Source organism: Chinchilla lanigera, unplaced genomic scaffold, assembly GCF_000276665.1.
Source record: "Chinchilla lanigera isolate Chin_1 unplaced genomic scaffold, ChiLan1.0 scaffold00055, whole genome shotgun sequence".
NCBI lineage: Eukaryota > Metazoa > Chordata > Mammalia > Rodentia > Chinchillidae > Chinchilla > Chinchilla lanigera.
The window spans coordinates 8,469,777-8,480,431 of record NW_004955456.1 but is presented as its reverse complement, the minus strand read 5'-3'; the positions used below and the strand labels follow the sequence as shown (position 1 = coordinate 8,480,431).

At 49.9% G+C, this 10,655-nt stretch overlaps 1 protein-coding gene across 4 annotated transcripts in view; it reads right to left on the bottom strand.

The window, feature by feature from the left end:
* Positions 1-565: 565 nt before the first annotated feature.
* Positions 566-10,655, bottom strand: part of Crcp (CGRP receptor component) — a 48,706-nt gene continuing 38,616 nt past the window's right edge. For all 4 annotated transcript variants that reach the window (XM_005396709.2, XM_013520646.1, XM_013520644.1 and 1 more), the window contains 2 exons: positions 6,450-6,507; positions 566-2,070 (listed from right to left, as the gene is read on the bottom strand). In XM_005396709.2, coding sequence (XP_005396766.1) covers positions 1,918-2,070; positions 6,450-6,507 — 211 coding nt within the window. In that variant the 3' untranslated portion in view covers positions 566-1,917. The remainder of the gene's footprint in view (positions 2,071-6,449; positions 6,508-10,655) is intronic.

The window sequence follows — 10,655 nt, the reverse complement described above, 5'->3', positions numbered from 1 at the left end:
TCCTTAGCTCATCCCCCGAGCGATCCTGGTTGAGTTTATATAAAATAGGACCTTTCTTTCTGAAATGTTTCTTACGAATGTGACACACTGTGTTAGCGGGGGCGGGCAGATTTTCACAGGGGAGGTCCCAAGGTTAAAGAACACATATGTGCAAGGCATCAGGACAACCGCAGGCAGCGTGGGGCAGAGAGAGGGCCAGAGCGAGCGCGCGAGGGCGCCGCCTGCGTCTGTGCTGTAGAGTTCCTACACAGGTTGTTCTCATCTCGTGTTTACTTTCTCACCTAGGGCCGTAACCAGCACCTGTGCGTACCTGTGCTCAGTCACGGTCACGTAACTGTCCCACTGTGCGCCTGCGCTAGACAAGCGGTGTCACGTCCTCAGGCGTCCTTGGCCGCCCCTGAGCTTTGGAGCAGTCTGAGTGGTTCCCCACATCTTGTTTCTTGTAAAGGGTGTCTCCCACGGCCTGGTTTTACTGAGGCTAAATTCAGGTCCCAACATGGAAACAAATTTTTCAAAAAAATTTAGAGTATTTAACTTAAAAAAAAAAAAATCAGACATTTTAGCCTTTAAGTCAGATGTGATTTTATTTCTCAGCCTGTGACAATGCAAATTCTTCAAAGAAAATGCAAAGGTTGGCAACAGCTGGAAAACTTCTCACTCGCTAGTGTAAGGCTTAAACCCATCGAGAAACCATCTCACACATTTCTAGTAAGGGTAAAAGAGAAACAGGCACGAGCAATCAGCAGCTCCGACTGGATCCCCCTACTGACAGAGATTTAACCCCAAACCTGTGGCTCTCAGCGCGGCCTCCAAAGACTTCACCACTCTTCGGATGGTAAAGGCAGCAACCGCAGCCAACTGCGGCAGGGAGGAGGTTCAGAATAAACTGGGAAGGACAAGGGTCGCAAGTAACTCAATTAATAACACTGAAGATACGTAATCTTAGGCCAAAACAAGCACCAACCGGAAGATTAGTACACATGGGCATTTTCTGCCCCAAACGGAATAGGGAATGGAGACGGCAACCACAGGCCCATCTGGAAGTCCTAACTCTGCAAAGCCCGAATATTAAAAGGTCTTCACGTGGTAATTATTATTCTAAATTCAAAAACTGAGGCAACCTTGTAATAGCAAGTGCAAATTCTTATTAGTCGATCCAGGGTTTCCCGCTCTGGTCATGGAAGAACTGCCTAACGATGCCCCCTTTAAAGGCGCAAATGATTTCCTTCTGCAGCGAGGCTCACCTGGTCTGCGTCACCGCCGGCCCGGCCAGGCCCGGCCAGGAAACAGGTCAGCCAGGAAGCCCCACTGTGCCTGGTCGCAGCCGTGTGGTCTGGAGAGCCGGCCGCGATCACCTGGGACCAGGCAGTGAGACCCGAAGGCAGCCCTCGCGAGGCCTGGTCTTCACTCACCCGACGTCCACGTTCCCTCAGGCAGGCGAGGCCAGCGCTCGTCCTGACCTACAGCCACTATTCGCTGCTCTGGGGTCCGAGCCCTCCAACCAGGTTCCCATAATTCAGCTCTCGTCAGCGGCCCTCCCAGCTCTGCCCGGGGTCCCTCGGAAAGCAGATGAAAGTCATTACCACGCAGCTCATCAGGGGCCACACAAGTGCTTCGCCATCTGTGGACACTCAGGGCTCCTGCGAGCAGCAAAGGCCACAGGAAAGGGCGCTCCCACCGGCGTGGCCAGTCACTGTCCTTCCTCTGGCTCTCTGCCACAGTAACCTCAGCCTGACCTCACTGCGGCTCCTCCTCGAGGCCCGAGTATCTCCATTCACTTATTTCTTGATGATTTTTCCCAACCACCCCTGGAAACAGGCTGCTGGGACAGATGGGAAAAGCAAAGAAACAGTCCTCCGAATGGCCAGGAAGCGGCTGCCGGCCCTCTACCCGTGAGCGGCCCGGCCCCGCGCTCCTCTAGGCTGGGCCCTCCTCGTCCATCGCCTCGGCGCTGCTGGCGCCGGTCCGCTGCTCCGCCTCCGGCTCGGCAGGCAGGATGCTCGTTACGGTGTGGAGCAGCGCCTCGATCTGCTCCTCCTCTGTGAACCGCTCTTCCGTCTCCTCCACCATCTGCGCGAGGAAAGCAGACGCTGCCCTTAGCGACATGCGCTTCGGGCCCAGCCAGCCCTGCCCGGCCAGAGGTGCCCAGCGCCTCTCCCCCCAGGCTGCACGGCAGGGCACAGCCAGTGCGCTGAGCCGATGCACAGGAGCCAAATGGGCAGGAGGTGGGGAAAACCCTGCCTGTCCTCTCGCCACCCGCTTCGGCCCCGAGAAGGGGATGCTGTGTACACAGAGAAAAGCCACCCCAGAGGGGTGAACGCACCACTACACGCTTCCGATTTCACAGCACACGTCTCCACTGCTCGGCGCCAAAGGGCTCACCGCTTCCCTCTCAGTGCCGCCGTCACCACCGCTCACAGGCGCTCGAGGGCTCTGTGTGCCTGGGGTGGCACCCCGGGGCTGCTTACAAGCAATGTGTCTTTTCACCCTCACCCAAGGCAGGAGCAGAACTGGGATCCCAAGCCTGGCCGCCCAGGTCTAAAGCCCACCACTGAACACACTCCCTGCGCTGGCTTGGACCTGACAGCACCCCAGGGTCGAGGGCCTGCGGCTCCATGGAGAGACGTGCAATCCTTCGAAGGTGGGTGCGGCAGTCAGGGCTGGGGCGAGGCTGCTCAAGGCCGCACACGCTCCAATCAGCCTGAATGCAGGGCAGAAATCTACAAGACGGGCCACAGTGGCCGCCCACAGTCAATTGTAGAAAGTGCAAAAGGTCTGTCCATACACTAGAGATTCAAGGGTCCAGTCAAAGGCCTGGAGCTCACGGCAATGTCCTGTGCAAGTCCATGCCAAGAGGCTGAAGGGTCTGAGACAGAAGACCGAGGGCTCCGTGCTGGGAGGCTGAAGGGTCTTGCTATGTAGTTCTGCCTGGCCTTGAACTCATGGCAATCCTCCTGCCTCAGTCTCCTGAGTGATGGGATTACAGGCGTGCGCCACCACATCTGGCTGATAAGCTTTCTGTTTTTTTTTTTTTTTTTTTGGTCTTTTTGAGACAGGGTCTTGCTCTGCAGTTCAGACTGGCCTTGAGCTCACTTTGTAGCCCAGGCTGGTCTCAAACTTCCAACAATCCTCCTGCCTCAGCCTCGAGTCCTGGGATTACAGACATGTGCCACCAGGCCCAGCTAAGTTTTTGATTTCTGAAAGCACCTCTTCTCTGTGTAATTTTTCACTATTTTGTTCTTTTAGGTATATTTTATTTAGCTTAATGCAACTTGTGTTTTCTTCGTAAGATGAGAATCTTAGAAAAACAAGTTCCTAACTCTACTTAGCACTGAGTGCTAGGTGCTGATTAAAAAAAAAATTGAAAACTTATCAGCCACGTATGGGTGGCAAGACCCTACCCCAAAAAACAAACAAATGAAAATCAAAAACAACTTACCGACCCCTCCTGGACACACCGGGTAAACGCCAGCTGAGTCACCCGCCCCTCTACCCCCTCACACAGGAGAAAGGCGCATTCAGAGCCACCTCGATGTCCGCACGCCAAAGGGTTTGCACTGCTCGTAGCGTGCAGCAAATGCAATTTAAAAACTCACTTGGCAAACACATGGTGACAAACCTGTATCGCATACAAAGATTGTGCTAATCCCCAGGCTGTCAATCTGGACCGCTCAACTCCCAAAGCGGCCTCCCTCGTTCTAAGTGCTAAGCTCACACACTGCTGTCTTCCACAGGACTCAGAATCTAACGCAGGCCGATCTGATGGGCTCTAAAATCCAAGCCTATTTTTTTTCTTTATACATTAGTAGCAATTAAACCCACAGTTTCACATATACTAGGCAAACATCTTACCACTGAGCTACATCCTTAGCTCTTTCTGTCTTTCTTTTTTTTTTTTTTGATAGGGTCTCACTATGTAGTCCAGGTTGCCCTTGAACTCACTATGCAGCCCAGGCTGGCCTTAAACTTTCAGCAATCCTCCTGCCTCAGGTTCCCAAGTGCTAGGACTACAGCTTTTATTTTGTCTTGAGATAGGCTCTCATTAAATTGCCTAGGTTGGCCTCAAATTCGCAATCCTCCCACTTCAGCCTCCTGAGCAGCTGAGATTACAGGCATGCACCACTATGCTTGGCTCTGAAACTTTCTGAGCACTGACGTGACATCTCAAGAGGGAAATGTGACACCTGACCGTATGCCAGGCACAGGCCACAGCAGAGGCTCATGAACGGAGCGGGTGAACCTCAGCCTCCGAAGGCTGCCCGGGCCCCAAGTGAACGCGGACACACGTGGACACCGGGATCCGCTGCTGGGGACCGGGCGCGCACAGGGGCTCTCAGGTGCGCTGCACTTTCCTGCTGTGGGAAGCCCTCACTTCTCCCTCTGTGTGGAGAAGACACTGTTCGCAGCCCGGTAAAGGGCCTGCCGCCTCCTGTAGCCACATCCTAGGGAGGGGCACCGGGCTGTGACGGAGCCAGCGCTAGGAGGAGACAGTTTTCACTAAGGCTGCCTGCTCTGAGGAAGAAGGGAGCCACCTGGGTGCTGCCCTCACCCCTCAACCCCCCACCCCCTCCAGGGGCGCTGTCGCAGCTCGACCGTGCCCGGCTGCCTGGGGACCCCAGAGAGCTGTGAGCGCCTCTGCTGGGTGGCCTGGGAGAGTGGTGGGCCTCGAGGGGCAAACCCGCCCCGCATGTGGGTGAGCCATGCGCTGGCGGAGGTCAGGGTGGGAAGCCCGTGCGCCCGGGCAGGCTGACCGCTCCCCCGCCCACAGACACCAGCACTCCGGGCGCTCTGCCCCGAGCTGCTCCATGCCGCACGCCGGTAGGCCCCAGAGTCCTGGGGTTCTGCACCCCCAGACCTGGACTGCGCGGTGCTGCTCGTATCCTGGACTCTCCAGCCTGCGGATGCCTTTTTGGGGCTCAGCTTGCATCATCGCATGAGCTGCTCCCCTGATAAATCGGGTCACAGCGCTCTGCGACCCTGACTAACGCACAGGAGCGAAGTGCGCGGCTGGGAGGAGAGGGACAGGCTCCGAGACGCCACCCTGCAGCCCCTCGCCAGCCGCTCACCCATTCTCTGCATCCCCACTAACACTACGGTGAGGGCATTGGAAAGGACACAGATACGGCCCCTGGGACGGAGGCCGCCGTTAGGGGGTAATGATAGCTCTCTGCAGGCTCCGCGGCGAGGTCACGCCGTCCTCCCTCTCCCGCGCCATCTGTCCCTCCGCCACAGTAACATATGCTGCTGATCAGAGCTGGAGGAGACGCGACATGTGATCTCTAACCCAGAGGGCAAGGGACTGGCTTCTTGCTGTTTTGCTTCTTGCTTTTTCTCTCCTGTAAGTTAAATCTCCAGCAGTCTAAAGTGCAAGAATAATAGGATACAAAAGAGAGACCTCCATTTAGCCGAAAGGCCAGTTCCCCTGGAGAGGAATTTTTCTAATCTAATTTGGGTATATTCTGAAAGGGCAGAAACAATGAAGGTAATGAAGGCTTCAGGCGAAGTTTACTACCCCTGAAAAAAATTTCAACAAGAAACTCAAGATGATAGGTGTTTCTGGCCATTTTCTTCCATGTTTTTCTAAAGGAAATCTGACAGAGCTGAGTGTGTCTAAACTGACTCTGGAAACTTTCTTGTTCCCTGAGCTCCCTGCAGCAGAGATTTTCACCAGCAGCTAGACCACCTGCTCCCTGCCTGTGCCACAGGAGACTGCTGCGAGAGCCAACAGGGCAGCCACCCGCGTGTCACTGGATGTCACCTCGCACTCCTTCCAGCGCCCGGCCCGCGCTGCCCACCCCTTACGCAGGGCCTGCAGCCCGGACTTCCCAGGGCTGAGGCGCACAGGGAGGTTTCCGTCTCATGCAGGGAAGGCAGGGGGCTGCAGTGCTCCACAGCCGGGTGTTAGAGGGGCACTCACAGGTAGGGGAAGGGCAGGAGCTGGGTTAGGAAAGGATGATGGAAACTAGGGCCCTGCCATGCAGGAGGGACAGACAGGGAGCAAGAGGAGATGGGCCAAGCTGGGCGTGGTGCAGGCCTGGAACCCTAGCACTTGGAGGCTGAGGCAGGAAGGGGCCAGTCTGAACTGCACAGTGAGACACTGTGTCAAAAAGACAAAAAAAAAAAAAAGAAAGAAAGAAAAACACGATGGGCCTGAGCTGAAGGAAGGGCTTTCTGGTTTGCAGCCCAGGCAGGAGGCGGGCAAGGAGAGCTGAGGAAGTACCCGGCTGCCAAGAGAAGAGGGGTGGGGCTGCCGGAGCAGGGGAGACCCAGAGGGTGCAGGGCGCAGGCCTGACGCATCACATCGGAGGAGACGAAGCCGCCAAGCCCACGGGAGAGAGTCAGCAGCCTGAGGCCCGGCGGCGAGGCTGCGCTCTGAGGCCTCCTCTCGCTGACCAGCGGGCACTGGAGGCCTCTCCCCGACCCCGGCCAGGCCCAGGCCCCCCACTCACCAGCTGGATCTCCACAGCGGTCATCGGCCTGTGGTTCAGCAGCTGCAGCTTTTCAGCTCTGCCGAAGATAAATACAAAACATTTAGAACTCGAGTTGGCAGGGATCTTGGGTCTCAAACAAGCTGAATTAGAAAAATACCCTGTCAGATAAAAATGGGAGAACCACTGTGACTCGGCCCTCACTTTCTTCAACTGTAAAATGAGGGGAAGGAACAGCAGAGTAACGGTCCGAGCCTTCCACTCCCTGGCACCGACACAGACCAGACCCTATAAAGCCGAGACACGATGCAGTGACCGTCAAGGTGCAGGACTTCTTCTGTTTGTTCATTTGATTTTGGTTTTGGTTTTTTTCAGACTAGACAGGATCTTGCTATGTAGTTCAGGCTGGGCTTGACCTCTCAGCGATCCTCCTGCCTCAGCCTTCTGAGTGTTGGGATTACAAGCACGCACCATCATGCCCTGTTAAGGTGCAGTTTTAAGGACATTTGATGTAGTACTTTTTATGCAGAATATGTGAAGAAAAGAATGTTTTAATGCAATATAAAGATAAAATCACCTTCATTGGTATTCACTTAAAAATGGTTGAGAGTTCCTTTTTTGAGATTAAAATGAAGTGTTAACTCGCTATGTCAGCAAATAACATGAGGCCTATCACAGGGCAGAAGTTATCCCCAGACCTACAAAGTACAGTCCTCTGCCCTCCAAGGACTCACAACCCAGTTGGGGAAGGAAGGTAGATATATGCCGCTTTGCAGTATGCAAGGGATTCAAGTCACCTGTAAACCCAACAACTATCACCTGTCACGGAGACTATACAGTTCTTTGCTGAAAAGACAACTGGACTTCAAAGGGAAGGGAGTGACTGGCTACCACCCCCATGCAGGGAGCAATGTCTAAATTTCTTCTTCAACCGGGCTCTGGAGCTCCAGATCTATCTCTTATTTCCAGTTAATTCAACTGAGCTTACAAAAATTCTGGAACAAAAGGCAGAAGAAGCCACAATCCTTACAGCCCCACGTCTGAGGAGTAGTACCGATTACCCAGGGCCCAGCCTCACTCTCATCACCCGCAGAACAGCAGCGACAGCAGGGCTACAGCTCCAGCAGGGGCAAGCAGGGGGGAAATCTTGTTTTTCCAGTACCGGGAATTGAACTCAGGAACCTGTGATTGCCAGGCAGGTGCTTACGCCACTGAGTTATATCCCCAGCCCAAAGGGGGGAATCTTATGTCTAAAGTAGCAGCCCCTACAACCATGGTTTGTTTCCCGTGTGGCAAGTACATTTAACCCCCAGATTTAACTGATGCTGAGAAAGTAAATAATCTGTTACAGAAATAGTAAAAGCTAAACTGTCATCAAAGCTCATGTCCCTGGCCAAATGCGGTGTCACACAGCTACAATCCCAGCACTCTTGGAGGCTGAGGCAGGAGGACTGTAAATTGGAGACCCTGTCTCAAAAAATAAAAAAGATTGCTAACAAAACTTATGGGACACAGTGAAAGCAGTCCTAAAAGGGAAATTTATAGCAGCGAATATCCATATCAGGAAAACAGAGCAAGCACAAATAAACAATTTAATGGTGAACCTCAAACTTACAGAAAAAGAAGAGCAGGCTAAGCCAAAAGTTCATAGGAGGGAAGAAATTATAAAGATCAGAGGAGAAGTTAACACACCCATGACTAAAAAAAAATACAAAGAATCAATGAATCAAAGAGTTGCTTCTTTGAAAGATTAAATAAAATCAACAAACCCTTATCCAACCTTATCAAAAAAAGGAAAGACTCAAGTCCATGCAATTAGGAATGAAAAGGGTGAAGCCACAACACACCCTGCAGAAATCCAGATGATCTATACCTGCTTCGAAAACTTGTATTCTAATAAGATGCAAAATGCAGAAGAAATGGACAGATTCCTAGATACATATAAGTTACCAAAGCTGAATCAAGACGATATAGAAATCCTAAATAAATATCAATGAAATTGAAGCTGTAATTAAAAACCCACCAACAAAGAAAAACCCAGGTCCTGGGGCTGGGGATTTAGCTCAGCGGCAAAGCGCCTGCCTGGCAAGCACAAGGTCGTGAGTTCGGTTCCCGGTACCGGAAAAAAAAAAAAAAAAAAAAAAAAAAAAAAAGAAAAACCCAGGTCCTGATGGATTCACTGCTGAATTCTACAAGAAATTTAGGGAAGACCTAACACCAATACTTCTCAAACTCTTTAATAAAACCGAAAAGGAAGCAATACTCCCAAATTCATTCCTGGAAAAATGCATTATTCTCATACCCAAACCGGAGAAGGACCAAACTAAGAATGAGAACTACAGGCCCATCTTCCTAATGAACATAGGTGCAAAAATCCTTAATAAGATACTGGCAAATAGAATGCAGCAAATCATCAAGAAGATTACACACCATGACCATGTGGGATTCATACCAGGGATGCAGGGATGGCTCAACCTACAAAAATCAATAAATGTGACATATCATATTAACAGACCCAAGGACAAAAACCTATGATCATCTCAACAGATGCACAAAAAGCTTCTGATGAAGTCCAGCACCCATTCGTGATAAAAACCGTACAGAAAATCGGAATAGATAGTCTTTATCTCAATTTAATGAAAGCCATCTATGACAAACCAATAGCCAACATCATACTAAATGGACAAAAACTGTAAGCTTTCTCTTTAAAATCAGCAACAAGACAAGGATGCCCACTGTCTCTTATTCAACACAGTCCTGGAAACTTTAGCCAGAGCAATTAGACAAGAGAAAGAAATAAAAGGAATAACGATAGGAAAGGAAGAAGTGAAATTATTATTTGCAGATGACACAATACTCGACATAGAAAACCCAAAAAACTCCACTAAAAAACTGCTAGATTTAACAAGCAAATTCAGTAACACAGTTGGATACAAAGTCAACACTCAAGGATCAAGAGCCTTCCTATACACAAACAACAAACTCAGAGACAGAAATTAGGGAAACAACAACTTTCACAATAGCATCCAATGGGCCAAGGATATAGCTCAGCGGCACGCCTGCCTCACAAGCGTGAGGGCATCAGTTCAATTCCTGGTATCGGAAAAAAACAAAACAAACAAACAACAACAACAAAAAAAAAACAAAACAAAAAAACCACAGTCACAATAGTACCCCCAAAAATGAGATACCTAAGACTCAATCTAACGGATATAAAAGACCTCTCCCTTGAAAACTACAGTACTCTGAAAAAGGAGATTAAAGAGGATATCAGAAAATGGAAAGATATCCCTTGCTCTTGAGTAGGTGGAACCAATATAGTAAAAATGGCCATACGTCCAAAACTGTTATACAGATTTAATGCAACTCCAATCAAAATTCCAACAGCATATCTCACAGAATTAGGGAAAACAATCCTAAAATTCATTTGGAACCAGAAGGGACCTAGAATAGCAAAGGCAATTCTGGGCAACAAAGGCAAGGTAGGGGGCATCACAATCCCTAACTTAAAATTATACTATAAAGCTACAGTGATAAAAACAATATGGCATTGTCAAAAAAATAGACCAAACAATCAATGTAACAGACTAGAAGATGCAGAAACAATTCCAGACATACTCAGCTACCTTATATTTGACAAAGGGGCCAAACACATACACTGGAAGAAAGATAGCCTATTTAAAAAGTGGTGCTGGAAAACTGGCTCTGCACAAGTCAAAAGATTAAATTTGGACCTGTATCTTTCACCACGCACTAAACTAAATTCAAAATGGATCAAAGATCTAAATGTTAAGACAAAAACATTAAATGTGCTGGAAGACAGAATAGGTAAAACTCTTAAAGACACTGGTGTAGGCAAAGATTTTATGAATAAAACCCCAATCACATAGGAACTACCACAAAAAACCAACAACTGTAATCTCATTTTATTAAAAAGCTTTTGCACAGCAAGAGAAACCACCAACAAAGTGAAGAGACAGCCCACAATGTGGGAAAAAATGTTTCCTTGATATTCCTCAGACTAAGGATTGCGACAGAGAATGTATAAAGAACTCAAAAAACAAAAAACAAAACAAAACAAAACCCTGTAATCCCAGCACTAGGGAGGCTGAGGCAGGAAGATCATTGAGAGTTCGAGACCAACCTGGGCTACAAAGTGAGCTCAAACCCAGCCTGAACTGTGTAGCGAGACCCCGTCTCAAAAGGATAAAAAAAAAAAAAAAAAAA